A 26,854-nucleotide genomic window follows, 5' to 3' on the forward strand; every position below is an offset into this window, starting at 1 on the left:
GCTCTTAGGGCTGAAGGGGAGAGTGTGGGTGGGGCCTACAGGTAGAGAGTGTTGTTATGTGGGCTGTGGGCTGAGATCAGTTACAAAATACCAGTAAAGTTCTCCATGTAGTCTCAGGTGTGCTGTCCCACTAACAGTGAGCCATTGCCGCCTGTGACGGAGGTGACACTCAAGGAAGGGGTCACGGCTCTCGGCTCCGCTCGTGGAGGAGATTTCTCACTGAAACCCACAAATTAGAAGCCAGTAATAGCCACAAATTAGCACATCTGTTAATCAGGACCTGAGTCACAAACACAGTATGTGCCCCACCTAGAAGCTCTCCTTGTGGTCCTTCCTGTTGCTTCTCAGCCCTTTCCCTGACACACAAGCCTAAATACAGCTGCTGTCTACAACTGTGTACAGTAGCTTTCTGGTTGCTTCGACTCTGGGTATACAAGCTTGGATTCAAGCTATCTGGACCCCAGTTTTCCCGTTTACTGCTGGGAGAGCTCAGTTGTGCTAAGGCCCAGGCACATGAGATGACCGCTCTCTCCTACGGGATAGTGAGAACGCTGTGCTGCAGGGAGGAAATGCACATTAGGTGCAGACCCACTGTAGACAGTCAGTGTGCTCTAGCCTGTTGCCCTGGTGCTCAGCTGCTGTGCGGATGTCCTGCTGATTTCTCTCTGCCCTGTGACCTTTCAGAACACCCACCCCATATTCACATACAGCTGGGAATGTGTGATCAGTTTCCTGTGGAACACAGAGGCTGCTTGCCCTATCCAGACGATCACAGATGCAGACCAGGTATGTGTGTTGTCACCTTGCTCCTGCTGAGGCTGGCTTTGCGTTGCCTCCTACCCTGCTTTCTGATCCACGAGTCACCACCCTCTGCGTCCTCCCTACTGTTGGCATCTAGATCTCCAGGACCTCCAGCTTTACTCCTTGCTCCCTACAACCCTCTTTTTTGGGGGGGTTTCCGAGACAAGGTTTCTCTGTGTAACAGTCCTGGCTGGCCTGGAACTCACTCTGTAGATCAGTTCTCCTGAGTGCTGGGATTAAAGGTATGCACCACCACCGCCTGGCTCACTACAACCCCTCTTGTCCCTTCCCCATGCCAGTGCATCCTAGTGGGCTCTCCATTCAGAACATTTCAGTATCTGATACTGTGAAACCCATGAAGTCTATAACCTTGTCCATGGGATGGAGCCCTGTGCTTCATGTGATCTCATTGACAGAGTAAAGCCCATGCGTCTGCTGGGACCTTGCCTTCCTAGAGTTAGCACACGTGTTCTGCTGGGACCTCACCCACAGAATAAAGCGTGTATGTCTGCTGTGCCCTCCCTCACCTGCAGTGGGTATCCCAGTGCCTCGTGCTGATGTCTCTATGGTAGATGACTTATCCTTTGCTGAAGGCCCTAGCTCTTTGCTTTCAGCATCTTTCCACTGCTGGCTGCTCTTGTCTGGGCTGCTTCTCCTGGCTTCATGTTGTCCTGTGCAGTGTAGCAGTACACTGCTCTCGAGTCTTTTGCTGCCTTCCTGGGCTACTGCAGTGAGTTGTTGTTATGGTAGTGTGTGTGCATTCTTTACAGTGGGACATGTTTCACTCCCCATCCTTCTGTTTTCTTACCAGACTACAGAGTCTGGCAGCAGACACCTGGACTGATACACACAGTGATGACCTCAGGTCAGGGCCAATAGGCATCCCATGCACCCTGTCCATGGTTAGGGCTCTGACTGCTAGCCTGTACTTTATGGACATTGGAGCCTGAGGGCACACTTAGAAGAAGGAAGGAAATTGTCCATGAGTTGACCCAATCATATCCCATCGACGTATTCATTGCAACGAGAGAGAATTCTTAAGTTTTATTTATTTTTTGAATGTAAAAATGACAGCTAGGTCGCTATAGCTCCACCTACCTTAGGATTAACAGTGGTCTTATTTGGGTATTGTAGTAGCTTCGCATTCATGAGGTGAGTTCCACTCTTCTGCACACACATCGCACATTGGTACAGTACATGAACACACTGTTGCTCCTGTAAAGTGAGTGGCAAGTACAGCTCACCAAGTGTAGCTGTGGGTTTCTGGAGCCTGCATGTTTCTTCTGCTCCTGGAGAACTGGTTTGAATGCATTTCTTTCTCTTTCTTGTTTCTAATAGGCTTGCTCTATCAGGGATCCCAACACTGGATTTGTATTTAATCTTAACCCACTCAACAACTCTGATGGATACGTGGTCTCTGCCATTGGAAAGACTTTTATGGTAAGAGTGATACAGTCAACTTGTAGTTTGCTTTAAATAAGACTAAATGTATTCAAGGCACCTCAGCTGGGGTTTTGGGATCAGGCATCCTTAGTGCTTGTCCAGGTTGGGGGTGGGCAGTGAAGTGACATCTTCACCATGGTCCTGATACAGTTAGATGGGAACAGTTACCAATCCTCACTTGCTGCTGTGTGTCCAGAAGTTTGTTTCCAAGAAGCAGCAGCAGAGTGACAATTAATTAGGACCTTGTTAAAACTTAGCTTCCTGGCCCTGTTGCAGGCCTCCTGACTCAGTTCTGTGGTGGGCTTGGAGTCGGCTTCAGGAAGCCTATCAGATGATTTTGGTGCCCACTGAAGTTTGAGACACACTGGTCAAGAAGAGATGTGATTAGACTGCCCTGTAACAGGGAGGCTACCTGGAGGGCTGGGTTCTAGACTCTTCCCTTACAGATGGTTTCTGAGTGTGCCCAGAGCTGTAAGATGGAAAGTCTTCCCAGGGATAGCATTTAAACTGATGAAGGGAGAAAGCTCCTAAAACATTGGCTCTAATATCTTCTGCCAGTCTGCATTCTGGCAGTCGAGGAGCTTTGAAAACAGGAGGGTGGGATGAGAGTGCCCTACAATAGCTTAGTGCCCAGGGGGATTCTGACAACTGTCTCAGCCGGAAAACTGGGCAGGATTTGTCCTTTAGGCTCTGTTCTCTTCTTCCCCACTGTCCTGCATGTTTCCACAGGGCTCTCTGCAGTCCACACTCAGCTAAGAAATGTGGAAGGGTCTCGGTGTTCAAGTCAGCTCTAGTGTAGCTTGCTTTTTGGCTGTGCGGTGTGTGGTTTATACCAGGTGGTACGTTGATTAGGGTTCCAACAGCTCAGAGCTGTGTTAGTGTGAGAGGCAGGTGCTGAACCACATAGGGAATGTGCTGAGAGAGATGACCATGCACTATCTAAAGAATGCACTAGAAGCAAGCCAGAGAGGCCCTGCCTCTGCACGAACTACGCTGTTAGGAGCATGTGTCCCGTTGTGGCTCTTGGTCTTGGGTAGCAGGCCAGTGGGTAACAAGTAGAAGTGAGCTGCCTGGAAGAGCACCTGTCTGCTGGGGCCACCACTGCCCACCGGCCAGTTACTTGGCATCACAGCCAGGGCTACAGACTCCTGCCCCTTACTGTCCAACCCTGTCCCCCATCCTGCTGGGTTCAGCTGCCCTGCACATTTGGTGGCCTCTCTCCCAGAGCTGCTTTCTTTACATAACTACATATCTGCTTCTTAAATAGAATCAGCATCTTTAAAAAATCAGGGGCATCGCTTTGTTTTTAGTTATGACTCAGCTGTATACACTTTTCCCACGTGATTAAAGACACTGTAGAGTGGTTTGTATCACTCTCTAGTATATGGTTCATAATTACTTGCAGTATTTACATTTACAGATAGAGTGCTGTATAAATAAGACCGCAGAACACTATGCATTAAACTTTAAATTTGCATAGGTATTGCTATTTGGACTTGGGTTTTATTGCCTTTCTTAGTGTAGGACCTAGCTGCCCCAAAGTTGATAAACTTTGTGATAACCAGACATGTAGCCCAGTGGTACTTTGGGTTCTAGGGTTCTTGTCTGTGGTAAGTCTTGGACTCTAAGTGGGTGATTTTTTTCCCTGTCTGGCTTCCAGTTCAATATCTGTGGTGCAATGCCTGCCTGCGGGATGATGGCGGGAAAGCCAGCCTTTGGCTGTGAGGCAGGAACCAAGACAGAAGAATTGAAGAACTTGAAACCAGAAAGGCTAGTTGGAATGGAGAAGAGCCTCCAGTTGTCTACTGAGGGATTCCTCACCCTGACCTACAAAGGGGCTGCTTCCTCAGACAAAGGTGAGCTGTGAGGCCTGTGGCTTTGTCATGAACAGATTCATGTCCTGCAAGTCTGTGCCTGAATCCTCTGTTGGCATTCTCTCTCACAGAGTGCTTACCAACTTCCTCCTTTGGGGGTACTTGCACACACACATTGCCCATCTCTTCTTTTTATCTTGCACACCAGTTCTTCAGAGGTGGGGTATTAATTGCATTTCTTCAGGTACTAAAGAAGCAATGGGTGACGATCATGGCGGTATGGTTTCTTGTTTAACAGTCTGCATGCGGTACACTTGTTAGTACTTAATCGTCACCGTCTTTTGTTAAGTACAAGGTCAATTCTGAGCCCTTCGTAATGACAGCAGCTGTGTCTGTGGAGCTCCAGCAGGCGAAGTGTACCAACTTGGTTAAGATGCTATATGTATGTTTATTGTGGGGATTAACAAGGCAACTCCACGTAGTTAAAAAGGAGGTTTATTTTGGGGTAACTTACAGCCAGTAAAGGGGTTGGTTACAGGATCCAGGAGAGGTGAGGTGCAGTCCAGCGGGGTTCTCTGGAGAATTCTGCTCGGTCTACCATCCAGCATTCAGGATCATGAGGAACCAAGAGGGCCGGCACGTCCGGATCTTGGGTCTTAAGGGCTCCCATCTTCGGCCCCACCCCAGGGGTGGGTCATAGGTAGGCATGGCAGTTACCGGAAGCCACACTAGGGCTAGGACCTCCAGGTCAAAGCTGGAATAGCTACCCACTACATATGTTCTCTGGTCAGTTCTCATGCCAGCTCTGTGAGTCTTCTCCTCTTTTTCTTTTTTCCTTTTGAGACAGGCTCTTTACTGTGGCCCTGGCTTTCCTCATACTGGCTACGTAAACCAGGCTGCCCTTAAACTCAGATCTATGTGTGTCTGCCTTGCCAGGATCAAAGGCTTGGGCCACCACACCTGTCTTACTTAACCTCCTTTTGTGAAACTTAGTCACTGCCATTTTGTACATTTGCAGTACCGGAAGGCAGAAGGGTCTTGTGCCTGGGACAGAGCCTGTGGTCCATGGGGAACAGCGTCGGAGTGAGACCCGCTGGTCTCGGTTCTGTTCTCGGCTCTGCCACCTGTTGAGTTTCTCTTTTACAGATGAGGAAAGGGGCCCCAGGGGTGTGGTTACTTCCCAGGCCACACTCTTAATAGGCAGCAGAGTGACCCTCTGACCCCACATCAGTGCCTTTCCATCACTGGAATCTGAGTGCACTGAGGTGATGTTTGTGTGCTGGGTTGCTTGACATGCTCCAGCCGTTGTAGGGGACACCAGGAAGGAGTGGAGTATGCCATCCTAGATTATTTAAAGCATTGAAGACTGTAGTCTATCTTCTTACTTTTTTCTACTTTACATCTCAAGTTCATAGATGTTGGAAATGCAACACTGTAACAACAGCTTATACCACAGAATACAAGTGAGCATTAAGGACTACTGTGAACAACTGTGCCAACCAACGTCAGACCACTAGATGGAATGGATATGCTCTGGGTACTGTAACTGGGTAGGACTGGACCGTGAGGCACAGAATTTGAACAGACCAGTAATGGGTGACATGATTAGCAGTAAGAAATCTCTGGTAAATAGGAGGTGAGGACCAGATTGTTCCACACTGAACCTTTCCAAACTGTGAAAGAACTTCAAGCTGCTGCAGAGTGAAAGGGAAGGACACTTTCTATTCATTGTGCCTATTCATTGTGCTAGGCCAGCACTCCCGTGTGTAAACAAGCTAATGACAGCAGCAGCAGCAGCAGCAGAACCAGATAGACCAGTCTCCTTGATGAACACAATGCAGAAATTGTCAACAAAATAATAACAAGTCAAATCTCACAATACCTAAAAACCGTGTCCTTATCATAAGTCAAGTTTGGCTCAGCATGGTGCAAATTGAGAACTATGATACATTGTTAGCTACATTGTTAGTAAGACTCGTGGTTATCTCAGTGCAGGACAGTGTATGGCAAAGTTCAGCATTTCTTCATGATAAAACCCAAAAAAGTAGAAATAGAGGCAGGTACCCATGAGCTACACCATGTGGAATGGGAAAGCTGAAATAGTTAGCTCTAAAATCAGGAATAAGACAGAATGTTCAGTGAATACTACTCAGTGCTGACACTCAGTTCCAGGTGTCAGATGTGAGGTCACATTTGCAGGGGTGATTTTACATAGGGAAAAACTTCAGCCCCCTCAGAAAACTGTTGGAATTGATGAGTGGACCCAGGACCTGGGGAGGCTGCATCACTGGAGATGCTATACACCTTACAGGAAGCTCTACAGGAGAACCTTGTGCCTCAACTGCTACTTCTCTGTAGCCTCAGCTAGGGGCTCTGTGAAGCTTGTAACTTATTGGTGAGTTTCAAGAGCCTCTACCCTTTCCAGTAGAAAAATGTTTCCTATTGGAAGAAATGGCTGGACAGTAGGAACCAGAAAGCAGTTTTATTCATAAGCAGCATAAAAATTAAATAACAGAACCAAACCTGGGAATAAATTTAGTCAAGGAAGTACATGGCCTCTACAGTGAAAGTCTCTAACACCGAGGAAAGAGATTGAAGACATACACAAGAGAGAAGACACTCCATATTCATGGATCCCAATGACCCACAGATTCAGTATAAATCTTTTTAAATAAAAATTTTTAATAAATATTTTTTTAAATAAAAATTGTTTTTAAATAAAAATTCCAATGTTTTTAACAAAGGAAAAGGGTCTGGAGAGATAGCCCAGTGGGGTTAAGAGCAATCCCTGTTCTTGAAAGAGACCTGGGTTTAGTTCCTAATATCCATGGGCGTCTCACAACTACTTGTAATTCTAGTTCCAAGGGATCTGATGTCCTCTTGGCCTCTATGGGCAGTGGCATTCATGTGGTACAAGATATAACCAGTCAGGTGGGTACACACACATTAAAAGGAGGATGGGTCGGATCACAAAAGACCCTGCGTACCCGAAGCTGTCTTGAGCAAAAGGAACAATGCAGGAGGCATGGCAGTTCCTGCATCAGGAGTGTGGGGCTGGCAAGCCATCAGACATGCAGAGTAGTGGTGCAGAGGGAACCCAGAGTAAAGCCCCATGTTTATTTATGGTCAGCTGATTTTTCACCAAGACGGCATGAGCATATACGTAGAGAAACCAGACAGTCCCTATTAATTTGTGTTCAAAGAAGGAATCTGAGCCTCAGTCTTAACTCTACACAAAAATAAATGAGTAAAAAACTTCAGTGTCAAATTGGAAACAAAACTAATAGAGGAAAATATGAGGGAGACACTTCAGAACACAGGCCTGGGCAAAGGTTTTTTTTTTGGGGGGGGAGCAATAAAACCCTAAAATTTAGGCAACAAAGGAAAAGTCTACATATCCATTGCATCAGACTTAAAGATTTTTGTGCAACAAAGATAGTTAACAGAGTGAGGAGAATCAATTGGGTGGAGTGGAACACTTGCAATTACTTCTGACAAAGGAGTCTTCAGAACATGTAAGTAACTCAGCAGCAAAAATCAATCTGATTAAAAATGGGCAGGGATCAGAACAGGACATTGAAATGTTAATAAGTATATGGGGGAAATGCAGAGTGAAAGGTCAGTCATATGTCCTCTCATCAGCCAGAGCTGCTACTCGGACAGAACAGCAGCTGATGCAGGGGAAGGGTAGGGTAGTCAGGCTCTCGGGGAACAGTGTGGACATTCCTAAAAAGCTGCAAGTAGAGCACTAGGTGTGGTTGCAATGCCCAGTGCTTGGTAGGCAGGGAGGAGGACTGCATGTCTGGGGCCAGCCTGGAACACACGTGAGATCTTGTTCTCAGAACCCCAGTACCTTGAGCCGGTGAGATGGCTGACTCAGTCAGCTCGTTAACTGTCAGATGTTGTGAATCTCATGACTTGAGTTTGGTCCCTAGAGCCTACATACAGGGAGAAGGAGAAAACTGATGCCATCAAGTCATTCTCTGCCCTCCCCACGTGTGCCGTGGCAGGCGTACACAGCCACACAGTCACACACAAATAATGAACACTCAAGTCCAAAAATCAAGACAGGTAGTTATGCAGAAGCAGTGTCTGTATTAGCAGTCCCACTGTGGTCTATATATCCAGGGGTACTGAACCCAGACATCATATAGCAGTACTGCATTTATTACAGCCTTTTCATAACAGCCCATGTATGGGTTTTATGAAAGATGGTTTTCTTCGAAAGATGGGTGTATACACATAAATACATAATGTGTATACAGTGGCTTTTACTAAAAATGAGTGAAAATCTTTCATTTGAAGTAGTTTGCATGGCACTAGAAATCTTAAGTAAGTCAGACCCAGACAAATGCTGCTGTTCACACCTGTGTGTGGGAGCTGTGGTAAACACTTGATCTTGAAGCAGTGTAGAGTTACACCTGAAGTAGAGTGTAGTTAGCAGAGTCTGGGTAGGGAGGTGTGGACAGAGTTTGGCTAGCGGGTGTAGGAGTGTGTTGGTGAGGAGGAATGATGTACAGCACAGAGGGGTAGTTAAGTTGACAGCACCATTGTATTTCTAAGTAGCTAGTAGAGAGGGATGTTGGTGTTTCTAACAGAGAGGAATTGGTTGAGGAGATGATGAAGTACTCCAGTTGCTCTGTTCTAATGACTGCCTGTCGTATACTTGGATTGAAATGTGACTGTGTATCCAGTGAATGCGAGGTTACTGTGTGGCAGTCAGGAATAAAAATAAATTTAGAACTAATTGAAAATGTTTCAAATAAACTTGGAGAGTAAATGCAGGGTTGAGAGCGCCTGTTCTGGAAGGGGTTCTACTAGAGAAGGAGGTGGGCTGGAGATGGCATGGACCGATGGGCTGGAGTTGGAAGGGAAGAGAATTAGACAAAGTGTGAGGATATGTTTGCTGCCTTGGGGGGGGGGGGGGGGGCGGTGACCAGGCCAGCCTTCAGTGTCTTCCACATGGGTGTTTTGAAGGGCTGTGTGAGCACATGATCATCCAGCGAGCACTGCTTCAGTATGCCTTGCAAGAAGGGCTCTTGCAATCCTTTTACTGAGAGGAAGGGGCTAGTGCTAGAGCCTTGGACAGTTTTCTGGGAGGGAAGCTCAGCTTGGAGGGATCATGGTTCTTCTCTTGAGTGGGCAGTCTCTGAAAGCTGTTAGGATGTGAGCATCTGTTTTGCCTCAGTGGCCACAAGGCCACAGTGTGGTTCATTTTGTAGTTACTTTGCTCTCTGATTGCAGACCACTGGTTTAAAATAATATTGGGTAATCATTTTCCTATCATATTCTTTCCAGGCTTGAATTTCAAAACTATTCCTGACCCAGCTGTATTAACATTGGGGAACATCTAAGGACTGCTGTGAGAGAGACTCTAGGCCTGGGCTAATGCTGTGGGTTCAGTCCCCTTGCTTGAGCTTCTTCCTTAGTTTTGTTCTTACTCTTTAACCGCGGAAAGTAGAGGTGGAGCTGCTCCCAGACACTGAAGCCAATTTTGTGGGAGCTCAGCACTGATTGCTCTGAGCACAGAGCTCTGGAATGCTGGGGTGAGCGCCCCACCCACCTCGCCACAGCAGCTGCCTTGGTTTTCCCTCTGTGGGCCTCACATAAGAGTCTGCATTCAGTGCAGCGGTGATGTTTTTAAAATGTTTGAGTAGATGAGTTCCTTCCCAGCTAGAGTATTCCTGTGGCTCCCTGTTGTGCCCAGAGTAGAAGCCAGCACACTCACAGTGGTGTGCAATGGTCTCTTCGCTTTACCTATCTGGTCTTGTTGTTCTGTATGATTTTGCAAAACGAAGGTCTGTTGTGCTGTCTCCCTTACCCCAGCCCTGGTCTCTGTACTCACTCAGGGTACACCTTCTGTTCCTTTTAGCCTTGCAGGGGGAGTAGTAGGTTAGGTATGTAGGGTTTGCTAGAAAAAAAAAAAATCAGGAAATAAAAGTTACTCTGTCTTCTGATGGACTGATAATGCTGATGAGAGATGTGAGTGCTTTCTGATCCCCTGATCAGGCCCCTCATCAGCTAGCTACCCTGCTGTGTGGTCCAGGGATGGCTATGAAGCCTCTTGCTGCCCTTGCTGTCCTGAGTCTGAGATGCCTGCTGAATAGTGGCTTTCTTCTTCCACAGGCACAGCATTCATCATCCGTTTCATTTGCAACGATGACATTTACCCAGGAACCGCCAAATTTCTGCATCAGGATATCGACTCCACACGAGGGATCCGGAACACTTACTTTGAGTTTGAAACTGCATTGGCTTGTGTTCCTTCTCGAGTAGATTGCCAAGTGACTGGTGAGGCCTAGGAGTTAGCAGGCTGGGTTTGAGTGAGAGGGTGTGTGTGTGTCTATATTTATTTGTCTGTGAGTGTCTACGTGCTTGAATGCAAGATAACCATTTGTAAATGGGGCCTGTATGCTTTGCTTCATAGGTAATATGGCCATTGTTGCGTGTTTTTAAGTGTTGCTTAGTGATGTAAATGCTTCTCTTGAAGAGACTCCCCTCCCCCATACAGTTAAGGTTTAAATTATGGTTTGGGGGTCAGGTGCTCATAGGAATTGAGAAGAAAACTCAAGTACAAAAGAAAATCAAATACAGATGTGTATGTCAGAGATTCATACAAGGAAGAAAAAAAGACACAAGACCCAAGAGTTTCTTAGTTGTGCCCTGACCTGGCTGTGTGCCCTGTGATAGCTTTTCCAGCAGAGACAATGGTATGTTTCTGTAGGGCAGGCTTCCTGTGCCTTTCCTTATGTCTTGAAAGGCGCTCCATCTGCATCCTGGCAGTCTTTACGTGGTGGGGAAAGTGGTACCAGAACAAACAGGAAACAGGTTTTCCATGGTGTTTCCTTCTATTCCAGACCCAGCTGGGAACGAGTATGACCTGAGTGCCTTGAGCACGGTCAGGAAGCCGTGGACCGCTGTGGACACCTCGTTGGACGGGAAGAAGAGAAATTTCTACCTGAGTGTCTGCACTCCTCTCCCTTACATCCCCCGATGCCATGGTGAGCTGGAGTCCTCTTTCTGTTACATTCCTGGAGTCTGAATGAATCAGTGTCAGCCCTACTCATTAACCACTCTTGTTCACTCAGGCAATGCAGTGGGGTCCTGCTTGTTGTCAGAGGAACAAAGTTTGAGCTTGGGTGTGGTGCAGATCAGTCCTCAAGCTACTGAGAATGGATCCCTCAGCATCCTGTATGTCAATGGCGACAGGTGTGGAAACCAGCGCTTCTCCACCAGGATAATATTCGAGTGTACCCAGATGTCGGTGAGTGTGCGTGCAGCATCTCTTCTCTCTCCATTTCCCCGTCATCTTCGAGTCTTCTATTCCATAAATACTGAATACTTGGCTTAAGCAAGTGAAAGATTGACTATTAACCAAGGCTCTTTCTTGTTTTTTGTTAAATAAGTAGAAAAGAAAGCAAACTGTTGGCTTCTGTTGCAGGGGTCACCCGTGTTCCAGTTCGTGAAAGACTGTGAATATGTGTTTGTGTGGAGAACAGTGGAGGCCTGTCCTGTGGTCAGGGAGGAAGGTGAGCCCCAGGCCCCTGCCCCAGGCTGCTAGGAACATGTGGTGTAGTAGACGCTAACCTGTGGCGTCTCAGATAGGAAGCCCTGTAATGGTGGCTCCCAGTGGGCCACGAGGTGCCGGTGGGTGGATAACTGCTTCTCCTTGAGTTCTTTTCTAAGCCATTTGTTAATTTTTACCACTGGCCTTTCTCTCCTGTACTTGGATTGGATTTTTGGTCTCTCTTGAAACCAGTAAAGCAGAGAGGGTGGGTTTGGGTTCTTGAGTTTTGGTAATGTCTGTAGGCCTCCCTCCAAAGTTGTCATCTGTCCTATACAGAAACAAAACAGCATGGAGGTAGTCCACTTCTTGATGCTTGCCAGGTCTGGTGGTGCAGGCCTGTAATCTCAGCTTCACAGGAGGTTGAAGTAGGAGGAACATAAATTCAAGGCCTGCCTCCCTGGGCTGTAAGTGAGATTGAGGCCAGTGTAGGTAACTTAATGAGACACAATCTCAACTCAGTAAATAGAGCTAAGAATGTAGCACAGTGATAGAATGTTTGCATAGGGTGTGCTAGGTCCTAGGTTCAATCCTCAGTACTGCAAAGTAAGTAAGAAATTTATTTACAAAAGAAATTCTTTCCCCTTGGAAATAGGAATGCATGTGTGATAGCATTTTCTCTTGGCTTCCTGTGTGTTCTTGAAGGAGACAACTGCCAGGTAAAAGACCCCAGGCATGGAAATGTCTATGACCTGAGGCCCCTGGCCCTCAATGACACCATCATCACGGCTGGCGAGTACACCTACTACTTCCGGGTCTGTGGGAAGCTGTCCTCAGATGTCTGTCCTGTCCATGATGGATCCATGGTAGTCTCATCATGCCAGGAAAAGAAAGGACCACAGGGGTTTCAGAAAGTGACAGGTACTATTGTTTTTTCTTCTTGAGTTATAAAATATCAAGATGTAATACCAAAGATCACATTTCTCTAACACGGGAGGAACGAACGGGCCAACTCCAACCAGAACACAAACAACCAAGCAAACTAGCTCCCTCCCTCCCTCCCTCCCTCCCTCCCTCCCTCCCTCCCTCTCTCCCTCCCTTCCTCCCTTCCTAGCTTATGGGCAGTTTATGTGGAGGAAGGATGGGTATCACTGAACACAAGTGGATGTCAGAGGATAGTTTGCAGGAGTTGGCTCCCCTTCTACCCTGTAGCTCCTGGGGCTTGAACTTAGGTCATCAGATTTGACAGTAAGTGCCCTTAACCACTGAGCCACCTTGTCAGCTTACTGAAGACAATTTGATTAGAGTTTGGAAGAAAAAAACAGGTTGAGGCAAGCTGGAAATCGTGGCAATTGCCAGGAGAAGGGGATTGGAGAAGAGGAAAGCAATCTGTGCCTTTTGCCTTATGCTGGCATACTCAGCAATGGAGGGTTAGAAAGCGGCCCCAAGGCAGGCGGGCAGGCAGCTGTGCATAGCAAGTGGGAAAGCAGGCCTGGGCTTAGCTGTTTGTAAAAGAGAAAGGAGAAGTAAAAGTTAGGCCTTTTTGAGTTAGGACTCAGATGAGTGGGCTGTGAACTGCAAGGTGGCTCTGTATGGGACTACCACATGGTATTTCTGACCCTAAGCCCATAGTTTTTCCCTTTTTTTGGTTTTTTGAGACAGGGTCTTTCTATGTAGTCCTGGCTGTCCTGGAACTCACTCTGTAGACCAGGCTGGCCTTGAACTCACAGAGATCTCCCTGCTTCTGCCTCTTGAGTGCTGGGATTAAAGGTGTGAGCCACCACTGCCCGGCTTAAGCCCATAGTTTTTTCTTTATGCCAGCTTATGGGAGACATTGAACTAGACAGTAATGTGTATCTGCAAGCAGTATGTCTTAGGGCTGCCTCAAAGGGGTCATTATTTAGTAGAAGGCTTAGCTATAAAACTGACAAGGTTGTACTGGGAGAGATGGCTTAGTGGTTAGAGTACTGACTGCTTTTGCAGAGGACCAGGATTTGATTCCCAGCACCCTCGAGGTGGCTGACAACCATCTGTAACACAGTCCCGGGGTACTGACCCCCTCTTCTGACCTTTGAGGGTATCAGATATGCATATGCACAGACATACATGCAGGCAAAACACTGATAAAATAATAAATAAATCTAAAACTGATTAGAATGTTTTGGCATGGTGGTGCCTGCTTGCCATTGTCATTCCAACACTAAAGAGTTGACATGTCAGACTCTTGAGTTGGAAGCCAGCTTAGGATCCATTGTGAGACCCTGTCTCAGTTAGCCAACAATCCCCCCACCCCTTGTTTGACAACTGGTAAGTCTCTTAAGCCATCTCAGCAGATAGATGAGATTTAAATCAGCTCAACAATGTTTAAAAGAGGCAGAAACGGCTGCTGTGAGCAACAGGAGCCCTTCATGGGAGCCATAGTGAAGGTGGCATCTCTCAGGTTGTAGAGGACAACACACCACTTTGTCTGTGGTTACTCTGAGCCTGTGGGCAGCCATCTTCAATCCTCCTGCATGTAATGTGGGCAGGATGAGTAGTCCAGCACCGTGAGTGTGTGATGTGACAGCCCGGGGCTCTTGTCACCAATCCCACGGATGTGCTTCTCCTGGAACAGGGCTCCTTTCTCAGAAGCTGACTTACGAAAATGGACTGTTGAAAATTAACTACACTGGGGGGGACACCTGCCACCAGGTGTATCAGCGCTCCACCACCATCTACTTCTACTGTGACCGGACTACTCAGAAGGTGAGCCTGTGTGGCTGCACACAGGGAGTCTGCTGTTCCCCACTCCAGCTGCTATTCTTTTAGGGCTGGTCTACTCCCAGAGCCTAAGATGCATTATTTACAGAATTCTCGTTTGCATAGCCACTCTTGCTTTGTGCTCCCATGCTTATATATGTTCACCTTAACCTTTGCAGCCAGTGTTTCTGAAGGAGACTTTCGACTGCTCCTATTTGTTTGAGTGGCGAACACAGTATGCCTGCCCACCTTTCAGCGTGACGGAGTGTTCTGTCCAGTAAGTTCATGTGTCTGTTGGCTCTTTGAGTCAGCCTACCTCAGTAAAATTTGGCTTCACAGCTGGTGTGTAGGTTAGTCCATTCACGTCTTTTCCTGCTGGGAAGGTTGGCTCCAGATGGCCACATTTGGGACTGGTTGCACCAGATACACATAGGGAGGTGACAGGGACAGAAGCAGAGCCTCAAAGCCTTCCTGGTTCTTGGGGCTGTAAGGAACAGAGTGGTCCACTGCTCTTTGTCTGCCTATTCCTCAAGACACTGCTCATGTCAGGAGCCAGGGCCAAGGTGACAGTGGGCCCTTTCTCGACCCTTACAGTGTTGGATGGAGGGAACCACACACATTGGTGCATGGTGGGTGAGGGAGCTCTGTCCTGCTGGCTCTTGGTGCCCCTCCTGGTCTCTATCAGTTGGTTTCTTGTGACTCCAGCATGCTGCCAAGATTAGGGAGAGGTTTTCCCTCACAACTGAATTTCTGTAGGCTCGCTTAGGAACACATTGGGTCCTTCCCATTCTGCATAATCCCCACATGCTGGGGACAGGCTGATTCTCTCTATTTCCCTCGCGTGCCCTGGCTATCAATCTGTTTTATGTAGCTAGAGTGATTTGCTTCAGAGTATGTAAATGCACACATTCATTAGTTTTGTGTATGACTCAAAATCATTGTTTTGGCAATGCTACCTTTTCTGGTTTAAATGGCAAAATGTTTTCATGTGAACCGAATTGGAGCACTTTGTATTCTGACAGACGTGAATTGTTCTTTCGTGCAGACACCAGGATGCTTGTACTGTTTCTTACTGCCATTTGACGTTGACTTTAGTTTTCCAGGAGTAAAATTGTGATTTTTTTTTTTCTGAGCATATAAAGCTCTTCCTAAAGATACTTCTGTAGAAATGAAACCAGAAGAAATTCCATTATTAATTAAAATAGCAGTTCATATATAGAGTACCCCTGTGGTATCTGGGGATGTGTACGTTTCATATGAAGTATTGTGTACGTCCCCTGTATACATTAAGCCATTTCTAGATTACTTAGGATACTCTATACAGTGTAGTGCTGGCTAAATAATTGTTACACTCTAAAGAGTGATGTGGTGTGGCGCACATAGGTCATCTCGGCAGGAGAATCCTATGTTGAAGGCTAGCCTGGGCTGTGTAGAACCTCTAAGAAAACCATTCCTCCTCCTAACAGTTGCACTGCACCGGGGAGGGGTTGGTGACAAGAGAAACAGTCTGTTAAGCACAGGGTTGTCTTCTGGATGTCTTGACTTCACAGCGAGTCGAGCTCATGATCTCCAGGGCTGACCGTAACCCACTGACCTGACCCTGCCGCCTCAGGCCTGCCACCTCTGTTGTTACTTCTCCAGTTCCGTATTGTTTGGCTGTTGGACTGCACTGAGGTCTGCTTCCGGCTGTTTTCCTTGGCTGTCCCTTCACTTCCTGGCTGGCTCTTGCTCTCTTCCACTGTCTGTAGCTCTGCATAGCCACTCAATGGTCCCTACTGCTTCTGTACTTGCCACACAGCACTTTCCAAGCCCTGGATAGAACAGGAGAGAGTCCTTTGACAGTGTCAACCAGACTGGTGGCTGAGGCTGCCTTGCAGTGCGGTCATCTCCTAGGAGTTGCTGGCTGCAGTTCCTCCCAGAACTCAAGAGCCGACACGATGGTGCTCCTCTGGTGGTGACCTCAGCTCCTGCTGTTTCCCTTTCTCACCCTCAGCTCAACCACAATGCTTACTTTTTCCCATTCTTTAGACATGACGGGCGTTCAGTGCCACGGGGCCTCTGCTCTGGCTGCATCTCTGCTGTGATATGTGTTTTCAGGGTGCTGCTTGCTCTGAGTGCTTCAGGTTCATTCAGAGATCACCCTCTTAGAGAGTGTTCTCTGGGTACAGCGCACTTACCAGGCAAGCCTGCGGACCTGAGTTCGAATCCTCAGTACCTTTCTACATGTCAAGTGGGTATGGCACGTGAGGCAGAGGCATGATCCTCAGAGAAAGCTGGCTAACTGTATATCCAAATCGTTGAGCTCTGGGTTCAGCAAGACACCCTGCTTCAAGAAAATATAGAGAACAGTCAAGGAATATATCCACTGTCAACCTATGGTCTCCATATACACACAAACATTTATATGAATACAAACATAGGTGAACAGGTATACTTCCCCTACCCCCAAGGAAAGGGCTTTGTCTGGCTGCCCTGTCTAAACTTTGAACCAACTCCAAACTTACATCCCTTCTCCTTGCTCTTCTTCCCTCCCCACCCCCATTCAGCTCTTTGAGTCATCTACTATTTAAAATGTAGATCTTATCTGCAGCCTTTTTCTCTAATAACCTGTGTAACGCTGTAAGAGTGGCCCCTTTACGTCTGTTTTGTTTTGCTCACCTCTGCTGGCTTAGCCTTTACTTTTGGATGATCAGGCCCTTTTCATTCTCCTTTGAATATAGAGATCCCCTGAACTAGTGCTCACCTGTCCTCACCTGGACCTAGACCTGGTGTCTTGTGGCCCCCGTGCCCTATCTTGCTTACATTAGTATTGCATGTGACACCTGGCCAGTTTTCCATAGCTTCCTGTGTCTAGGTGTGTAGTGCTGGACTGTCATCCAGGCAGAAGGTCCACACAAACTCGTCCTCATCTCCAGCCATTGGTGGCCTCAGGTCTAGATCGCAGGTGGCTTGGTGGGGCAGCTCCTGGGAACGTCTGTGAGTGCAGATGCCCTGAGTGTCAGTTGGTGATTTCTGTTGACCACTGATGTCCACTTCTCACTGGCCTGTGTGTGGACAGTATTTTCCAGACTTGGCTTTTCAGATAGTTCATTTGTTGAAGGGAACCTTGACTCGTCAGAGCTCAAGGCTGCGTTTTGCTCACTCTGTATAAATACGGAGAGAAAGTTCTGTCCTTCATTCAGTAAAGTTTGACTCACAGGACATCAGGGATAGACTGATGCTGGAGCCTTTCTGAGTAAAGTGCCAAACATGTCCTTGGAGCTAACTGGACCCTAACCATGGTGTTCTGTTCCCTGCAGGGATGGGGCTGGCAACTCCATTGACCTCTCCTCACTGTCGAGATACAGTGACAACTGGGAGGCCGTGACCAGGACTGGGGCCACTGAACACTACCTCATCAATGTGTGCAAGTCTCTGTCTCCACAGCCTGGCAGTGGTGAGCAATAAGAGAACCCTTGTGAGGTGGTGGTCCAGGATGAGCCTTCTGGGACAGAAGACAGAGAGAAGAGGCCTCGGTGGGAGGACTTTGGCCTAGAAGCAGCAGGGAGAGGAGCTGAGAGCCTTGGTGACTGATCTCCGTGTGGCCCAGGCTCGGTTGATGCCAAGGACTTTGCAGGGAACATAGTAACCTCTCTGATCATGAGGACATGGCTGTGGGTGGAAAGAAAGCAGGATAGGAGATGGGAGGGGCCTTAGGTGGCCCATTGTTTATCCTACAGGGTACTTGTATCATTTAGGGTAAGCTCCCCCAGGGTCTGGGACGAGAGTGGAGACTAGAGGGTACTGTGTGACCAATAGTTTCCCAGGGAATTCTTTGGAATGCTGAAGGTGAAGGCCACCGATTTGGGGGAGTGAGCTACAGCCTCACCCACAGCACAAATGCTGTCACCTCAGGTGCTGCTTCTTGAACTTCATCCTCAGCATGCTGAGGCCATGGCCTGCTTTTCCTTGCTGTGTTGTTCTGGGCAGCCTGTGACTCTGGTGCAGGGCTGGCCCTTCCTCAGGGTACAGGGCCCAGGTGCTTGGAGAATAGGAAGTCAGTAGAGTTCTTAGTAAGATCTTGACTAAGAAGTGAGACTGTAGGCCCTGGCCTTATCATACATGGTGTTTAGAAATGATGGGGAGGGGGCTTGGTCTTACGTACACCATACCTCACATTGGCCCCAGCCCATTTATGGTTATGCTGCATTTAAATGAGCAAAAAAATGAATGTCAAATCTGTGTGACTGGTGGAGGACACAGCTGGTCGTCTTGGGGTGGTGGTGGTAGTGTGCAGTTCTGGAACACTCTTCAGGTGAAGCTTCGCTTTCTACTGCACTCACCCCAGGAGACACTGATTGTGTCTTTTGTTGCAGAGCCGTGCCCTCCAGAGGCAGCTGTGTGTTTGCTGCTGGATGGCTCCAAGCCTGTGAACCTTGGCAAGGTGAAGGATGGTCCTCAGTGGACAGCTGGTGTGACTGTCCTGAAGTATGTGGACGGCGACTTGTGTCCAGACAAGATTCGGAAAAGGTCCACCACTATCCGCTTCACCTGCAGTGACAGCCAAGTGGTGAGTTAATGGCTTCCAGAAGAACGTGGGATCATGGGCCATTGACACTACCAGGCTTCCTTTGGGCGCAAGCTGAAGAGCTCAAGGTGGCATGGTTATGGTGTACGCTGTTTGAGAAGGCCTGTGATTTGGGAACGTGTGACTCCTCATTGACTCCGTAGGCAGTTACCTAGATACTTCCAGGCACAGGGTTAGTTGATTCTTTTGAGTCGTGTCTGGTTCCTTAAAGATCAGAAGGGCAGCTGACACTTGGCTATCTATCTGTCCTGTGTTTGTCAACAAGATGTAGAAAGGAGACCAGAAGTGCCTGTGTCAGGTGTTAGGCATGCCTCGCTGGGCTGGTCTTCTGAGTTGCCTCCTTCCCTGGTTGCCTGGTGTTGGCATCCAGCAGATGTGGATGCCATGGGGAGCTTATCTTTGACAGGGAGGAACTCCCTGTGCTCCTGTGTATGATGGGGCACATCTGCATTGGGGAAGTAGGATCTGTGTGTGCAGGCAAAGGGAGTGAGGGGTGGAGGTTGGGGGAGCTTTAGGCCTCCTGCTTGGTTCCTTCTCATCTCTGAGGGAGCAAATGCCTTATGGCCCAGCATACACTGGAGGGTGGTGGGGCCTCTATGTGTCAGTGCTGAGAGCTGTACAGGAAAGAGGAGGGTACAGTCGAGTGAGTGGTCTCAGTTCCATAATGGTGGGAAATGCCTGAGGCCAGGAGTGAGCTGTAGCCAGTGCCTCAGAAGCATTAGTGTTAGTGGCCCACTCTGTTGGTGGATCCTTTTATTTTGACTGGAACAGGCATCAGTTCTCTAGCTAAGCGTTAGGTCCGTGTTTGCTCACAGAGTCCCTTTGCCTGGGTTCCCTGGGGCTATCCTTAGGAAATGTCAGCTCTCTCAGCTGGCTTCTGCCCCTGGTATTGTGCTGACTTGTTAGTTGAGGCCCACGGGTACCTTACCCTTACTTTTCCTGACTTGTGCTTACCCATAGAGACACCCTAGGACCTACTGTGCTTGACATTGCCAAGCAACCTTCCTGGGGCATGGGCAGGCACCTCTGCTGTACCAGCTACTTTAATGGGATCTCTCTGCTTACCCTAGAGCTCCAGGCCTCTGTTCATCAGCGCAGTGCAGGACTGCGAGTACACCTTCTCCTGGCCCACACCCGCTGCCTGTCCTGTGAAGAGCAACGTACATGATGACTGCCAAGTCACCAACCCCAGCACAGGTGAGGGGCAGGCATCACCAGCCCTGCCTAGGGAGGGACCTAGGAGATGCATTTGATGATATTCGGGCATCTTTGACCTTTTCCCAGAGCCTTGTGCTCATTCTAGAAGGAAGCTACCTCGTGCCCCTTGCTCCTCCGGAAGCCAGTCTCCATCTTGTTTTGTGCTGTGCTCCCGGCTGGCCTTGCTGTCACTGCTGGCTCCACTGGTGCTACGGCCTGCAGGGCCGGGCACCTTTCAGCCAATGGGGCAGCTACTAGAAGGCTTCTGCCCTTCCTTTTGCTAAGTGACAAGAGGAACATGGGTGGCAGGCTGTTGACGGTCAGAGAGAGGCGTCAGGCCCTCGGGAACCCGAGTGGTTGCTCTGGCACACACAGGCCCTCTCCTGGATCTGGAGACTGGCAGTCAGGTGACCGGTGCTGCTGGTTGGAATGGTTGAGGGTACTCTTGGTGTGCAGGAGTGGTATTGAGGAGTGAGAGTGACCCCGCTGGTGGGACTTGAGCTCGCAGGCAACACCCTCCTGAGTCTCAGCTCACTCCCCTCTACCGTGCAGGCCATCTGTTTGACCTGACTTCCTTAAGTGGCAGGACTGGTGTCACGGCCGCCTACAGTGAGAGGGGCTTGGTCTACATGAGCATCTGTGATGAGAATGAGAACTGCGGTCCTGGTGTGGGTGAGTGCCGTAGCTTCTTCTGCCTGATTGTTGTCCCTCCCTGCTGTCCCTAGGGCTGGCCTCAGCCCTCTCCCCACTTCTGAGACCCACACTGCCACCCCTCGCACTGGTTAGGAGGCATGGGGCTGCATGACAAGGGACGCCAGACTGGGATGCCAGTGCTGAGATCTAACTGGATCTGCAGGAAGTTTTCCTAGGAAATGAGCCCCTGGCCCCTTACGGTGCTTTCCTCGTCCCTCTCTGTGGTGCAGGGGCCTGCTTTGGACAGACCAGGATCAGTGTGGGCAAGGCCAGCAAGAGGCTGACCTATGTGGATCAGGTCTTGCAGCTGGTGTATGAGGAAGGGTCCCGGTGTCCCTCCAAGTCAGGCCTGAGGTACAAGAGTGTCATCAGCTTCGTGTGCCGGCCTGAGGCTGGCCCTACCAACAGGCCCATGCTCATCTCTTTGGACAAGCAGACGTGCACACTCTTCTTCTCCTGGCATACACCCCTGGCCTGTGAGCAAGTGGTGAGTGGAGGCAGAGCATGCCTGTGTCACACAGCCGCGCTTGAGTCTCCAGTTCCCTGCTCCCCCACTGTCCAAGGCTGGGTGGCCTTAGCTAATCTTACTTCCTTTCTTCTTCTCTTGGGGGTGGAAGTCTCATACTATATCCTATGCTGGCTTTCAACTCACTGTGTAGCCCAGGCTAGTCCTGAACTTGTGGCAATCCTCCTGTTCAGCCCCTTGAGTTTTGGGACTGTAGACATGTTCCATTATACCTGGCTTTAACTTTTTAAGTTCTTCATGGTCACTGGAGAAAAATTATTTGCAGACTTAAATGTAATCTTTTTTTTTTTTTAACAGACAGAATGTACTGTGCGGAATGGAAGCTCAATGATTGACCTGTCCCCTCTCATCCATCGCACTGGTGGCTATGAAGCATATGATGAAAGTGAGGATGGCACCTCGGATACCAGTCCTGATTTCTACATCAACATCTGCCAGCCACTGAATCCCATGCATGGAGTGCCCTGCCCTGCAGGTGCCGCAGTGTGCAAAGTTCCTGTGGACGGGCCCCCGATAGTAAGTGTATAAGGTGAAGGGTTGGGAATCTTTGCAAGTTTCTAGTTGTAGCCTGTGTGCTGGGCGCTGTGCTCCCAGAGGAGTGTAGGCTCAGACGGCTCGGGAAGATTAGTGCAAAAGCGTATGGAGTAGCTAACCAGTAGTGCTGGCCAGGAAGTCTGAGCTGCATGAAGACTGAACAGTGCTTTGATGAGCTTTTTTAAAATACGTGCATATGTGAGTGTATGCCACATGTATTTAGATGCTGTGGGGAGTTGCAAGCAGTTGTGACTTCCCTGATGTTGGTGCTAGGCATGAGCTTGAGCATCCTCAAGGTGCAGGCAGTCCACTCATACATTTGCAGGTTGGTGGTCACATGACAGGGGCTAGCTTGTAAAAGTGTTGTAGGGTGCTTTTGGTTAGTGTGGACGGTGCTCTTAACCAGAGCCGTCTCTCCAGACCCCAGATACATTTTTTCCTTTCAAGATTTTTATTTTATTTTTGATTATGTGTATATGTCCATGTATGGGTATATGCAAATGGGTATGGGTATCCAGCAGAGGCAGAGATATTGGATTCCTGAAAGCTGGAGTTACGGTGGGTATGAGCTGCCTGATGTGGGTGCTGGGAGCTGAACCCAGGTCCTGTGCTAGAGCAATGAGCACTTTTAAGCACTAGGCCTTCCCTCCAGCCTCCCGGGTACGCTTTCTATGTATGTATTCTGTCAGGAGCCTCAGGATTGGACCTGACCAAGAGAGATGTTTACACAGAGCAGCAGGAGAACACTGGCATAGCTTGTGTTTTTGTTTCACATACTTGTGAGTTAAAACACCTAAGAAATGCAGGTTCCTTCCTTAGTGATGAGTTAGAATGAAGGACAAAGACCGTTATGCTAATAACCGAAGACAGCCTTGAAAGCCGTTTGTAGATTTGGGTGTTTCAGATGTATGCGTGGTTTGCCAAGCACTCTCAGTGCTGTCAGCTCCAAAGTCACTTCAGGTGTGAGTCTGTGTGGGACATCAGATGTCCTTTGAAAGTGATGTGAAGTGTACTATTGTGCAGAGGAGGACCAAGGCAGGAACCACGTTTTACTAGGAAATTCTTCAGTAGCATCCCGACAAGTCATTCTGATTGCGAATCATTTCCCGAGGTCCAGTCTGATGAGTTTTTCTGCTTGGCCCTTCTTTGTAAGATTAATGTTTTGCCTCAAGTTCTTTCATTGGTGAAGGTATTATATTGTGTGGTCTCAACATGCCCCATAGTGGTGATTTAAGACCTTTGTAGCTGAGAATAAAACCCTGAGAAAAAGCATGTTCTTACCATATACATGCTCATATGCACACACTCATGATCATAACTGGTATACATATACTCGCACACAACACTTATCACACACACACACACACACACACACACACACACACACTAATAATACACATACATATAGGCATGTTTCCAGTCCATCTGTCTTTCATTCATTTACTTACTTAAAAGTACTTACTGAAGAGCCACTGGGTGTCAGCCACTGTCCTGAGCAATGATATATGGTGAACAAGAGTTGTCCTCTATGTGGGCTTACTCAGTAGGCACCATTGAGCTGAGTAAGGAGCAATCTCAGGGCAGTGTGGTTATCAGGACACCAGCAGGGACATCATCAAGGCTCCTGCCTTTCTCCTTCTGGGGTTGGGGACTGTGGCGTTCTTGCTATGAATGAGGGGAGAAATCCCTAGTGTTTAGAATCTGGAAGCTGAACACGAATGGAAACAGCCTTGGTGCCCATCCAAGCTTCTCTGGTGTCTGCACGCTGGCGACCTGCTTGCTTGACAGTCACAGAGAGAGAGCAGAAAGTGCTGCTTTAAAGGCGGATGATGCACTGCAGTGCCATGTGAGTTCCTAATCTGCCCCCCTTGGGATGGTTATAAAGCACTGTTTGCTTCCTTCTGTTCCAGGACATTGGCCGAGTCACAGGTCCTCCGATATTCAATCCTGTGGCCAATGAAGTTTACTTGAACTTTGAAAGCACTACTCCTTGCTTAGCGGACAAGTATATGAACTACACCTCGCTCATTGCCTTTCACTGCAAGAGAGGGGTCAGCATGGTGAGTGTGCCTGCCACCTGTTACCTTTACCTACAGCACCGCTGTGGGGCCTGCCTCAGTGATAGATCGAAACCACTTACAACATTACTTGAGGTGTGAGTAAGTCTGAGTTAACACAAATGCTTCCTGTTACTCAAAACATGGAAACTTTGCAGATAGAAGCCACATTTAGTTAGCACTAATTCTGAATGCAGTACAAGGTTGAAATACCTTTTTTTTTTTAAACTATAAGGTGATTGGTTTTCTGATTAGGAGGTCAGACTTAAGGGTACCTACCTTCATTCATTATATAGCCTTATTATTTGTCAGGACCAGATGAGCAAATGAAACTGTTCTCATCTCTGAACTACTGACATCTGGGATGTATTGGGGACTATGGGGGTCCAGCCCCTCGATAGTCCCCTCCCAGGGTCTGGGAAGAATCTACAACCAGCTGATAATTAATCTTTGATGAGAAGAAATGAATCTATGTACACGAAACTCCTTAGTCCATATACTTTATTATTCTGTGTCAGTTACAAGCTTATATTCTGCTCTCATATTTAGCTCATTTTTAGCCTGATTTTTCTCTACACTTGTCTGCGGTCCCCTCTAGGTTCTATCTTAATTCCTTCATCTAGTTCTGCCCCTTCTAGGTTCTCATCCATCTTGTTCCTTCCCATCTCATCTTTTCTCCCATCTCCTTCTCTCTCCTCATCTTGTTCTTCCCCATCTGGCTCTTCCTCATCTCCATCTCGTTCCTCTAGCCCTCTCTTCTAGCCCTTCAATCTAGTTCTTCTCCATCTCAGTTTGTTCCTCTCAAGTTCTTACCTGTCTAGTTCTCCCATACTCTTTTCTCTTCTCTGACTCTCCGTGCCCTGGAAGTCCTGGGCAATCACATTGAGAGGCAATAACCGTTAATTATCATTTGCAACCCCAAAGGGAAGTGACCAATGGGGAAATGAATTAACTAAAGGCTGAATTCAGGTAATATCTAAGACGAGGGCTCAACTATAATCTTAAACATGATTGGTAGAAAATGTTAAGAATCTATAGTTGCGAGGTCAATGGGAGAAAAGAAAACTGTCTTATTTTTTCCTGTGGCTCCTATCTGTCCAAGCTATCTGCCGTTTTTCTGCAGGGTGGGGGAAGTGTGCTCAGTCGCTAGGCAACCTGTGTACAGCTAGATGCCTCTGGTGATAGTTAAAGGGAGATCTGGAACTGGAGGTAAGGTTTGGGAAAGGAGGAAGTAAGGCTTAATTGGCACATCCGCCAGGCCTTCTCAAATGGGTAGCCTGGATGCTTAAGTCTGTTCTTAGAGAGTACAGAAGTATCTCTGATAAGGTACTTTCCTCCGTCTGGGGATGGACCTGGCCGGATGCTGCTAATGATGATAATTACAGGGAGGCTTGAACTGGGGTTCTGGCTGAGCATAGCTGTCAGCACAGAAGGTTATCTAAATATTCCTAGAAGTGGTTAGGTAAGGAGTTAGTAAAGTTAGTAAGGCTGTAAGAAAGGAGGGTCTAAGCTAAATTGTGTAAAGCTATTACTGAACATCCACCTGACCTAGGTGGTGTCTCCTTGTGAAATTTGTCTTAAATCGGGAGACTTGCATGTGGACTGTTATTACTGCTAGTCCTTGAAAGTGGCCAAGGGAGATATCTGATTCCAGAGAAAGCCTTTCCTCAGGCAGTTCTCCAAATACCTGGAATGTATATGTCCAGAGAGTGATCAGTCCACACTGTTAGCCCTTCTTAGGGAAAAGTCAATTGGGAAAACTATGAAGGCACATATGATTTTCATAACAGAATACAGCTGATATATAACAAGCCAAGTAACACCAAAAACTCCTTGGGATTTGGCTTTCTCTGGAGGAATTCCCTGATTCCTCCAGGTAGTGACTTTGAGAACCAGCTGAGTTCTTATGATATATTCCTGCAGCCCGCAGCAGGGATGCACTGAGGGACTCTTGCCATTCCCAGTACCCTAGGTGGTTGGTGCTTTGGGAGAGGTTTTGAAGGATTGTCCTTCCCAGTGTTTGCTCTCTGTAGTAGAAGCTCTTTCCTCAGAGGACTCAGAACAGATCTCATCAGCAAGTGTCAATGGAATTCCCAAACAACTGGCTGCCCTCTGCTGCTATTGAGTGAGGGAGAGAGAGATGCTCCGATTCAAAGTTCGTTAGCCTGTGTAGTACATGGCTGCGTTATATCTCACCCTCATAAGTATCCTGGTGTCCAGATGTGGCAGAATGCAGACCTGCTTTGGTTTGGTGTGCTTGCTTGTGCAGTGTGTGGCAGGGGTGTGTGTGCTCACTGCTCCCAGGCAAGTCTGGTGGATCTTGTACTCACACTCTGGTTTTTAAGACTCATGCTCTTCTTGGCCACAGGGAACTCCTAAGCTGATAAGGACCAATGACTGTGACTTTGTGTTTGAATGGGAGACTCCGATCGTCTGTCCTGACGAAGTGAAGGCACAGGGCTGTGCTGTGACGGATGAGCAACTGCTCTACAGCTTCAACCTGACCAGCCTCTCCACGAGCACATTCAAGGCAAGGCAGCCTTCCGTAGCCAAGGGCTCTGACTAGTGAGGCGGGCAGTGAAATTCTGTGGGACAGGTGGATGACAGGCAAGGTGGCTTGGGGATATGCATGGACCACATACCCCTAGGCCAGGACAAGATTAGTAGGGTTACAGAAATCCACAGAGAATTGCCAGCCTGAGCTCAAGGTAGAGAGACTGCAGTTTGCCATTCACAGGGATAGTGAGTGACGTGGTGTTGTGCAGAGCTCTTCAGCCGTGTGTCTGGGAGGGTGGGGTGCAGTCATTGCCAAGTCATCCCAGTGTATGGACTGGACTACATACAGCACCGTAGGTACCTGCTTGTGCCTGACAGCTGGTGAGTTCTGAACTTTTCTCAGGAGTTGTACCTGGGGCACAGGGCCCTCGCACATGGCCACAATGAGTGAGGAATCATTTGTGTAGATGATTTCTGAACAGT

At 48.1% G+C, this 26,854-nt stretch overlaps 1 protein-coding gene across 1 annotated transcript in view; it reads left to right on the forward strand.

Moving 5' to 3' along the window:
• Igf2r (insulin like growth factor 2 receptor) overlaps positions 1-26,854 on the forward strand; it is a 97,060-nt gene that overhangs the window by 57,882 nt on the left and 12,324 nt on the right. Inside the window, exons 20-37 of the mRNA XM_059272840.1 lie at positions 685-786; positions 2,140-2,241; positions 3,905-4,100; positions 10,185-10,349; positions 10,916-11,059; positions 11,147-11,322; positions 11,500-11,587; positions 12,268-12,483; positions 14,177-14,307; positions 14,481-14,578; positions 17,601-17,737; positions 18,657-18,850; positions 19,939-20,065; positions 20,618-20,737; positions 20,989-21,245; positions 21,582-21,800; positions 23,729-23,878; positions 26,244-26,405. Coding sequence (XP_059128823.1) covers positions 685-786; positions 2,140-2,241; positions 3,905-4,100; positions 10,185-10,349; positions 10,916-11,059; positions 11,147-11,322; positions 11,500-11,587; positions 12,268-12,483; positions 14,177-14,307; positions 14,481-14,578; positions 17,601-17,737; positions 18,657-18,850; positions 19,939-20,065; positions 20,618-20,737; positions 20,989-21,245; positions 21,582-21,800; positions 23,729-23,878; positions 26,244-26,405 — 2,784 coding nt within the window. The remainder of the gene's footprint in view (positions 1-684; positions 787-2,139; positions 2,242-3,904; positions 4,101-10,184; positions 10,350-10,915; positions 11,060-11,146; positions 11,323-11,499; positions 11,588-12,267; positions 12,484-14,176; positions 14,308-14,480; positions 14,579-17,600; positions 17,738-18,656; positions 18,851-19,938; positions 20,066-20,617; positions 20,738-20,988; positions 21,246-21,581; positions 21,801-23,728; positions 23,879-26,243; positions 26,406-26,854) is intronic.

The sequence above is a fragment of the Peromyscus eremicus genome, chromosome 8b, assembly GCF_949786415.1.
Source record: "Peromyscus eremicus chromosome 8b, PerEre_H2_v1, whole genome shotgun sequence".
Classification (NCBI taxonomy): domain Eukaryota; kingdom Metazoa; phylum Chordata; class Mammalia; order Rodentia; family Cricetidae; genus Peromyscus; species Peromyscus eremicus.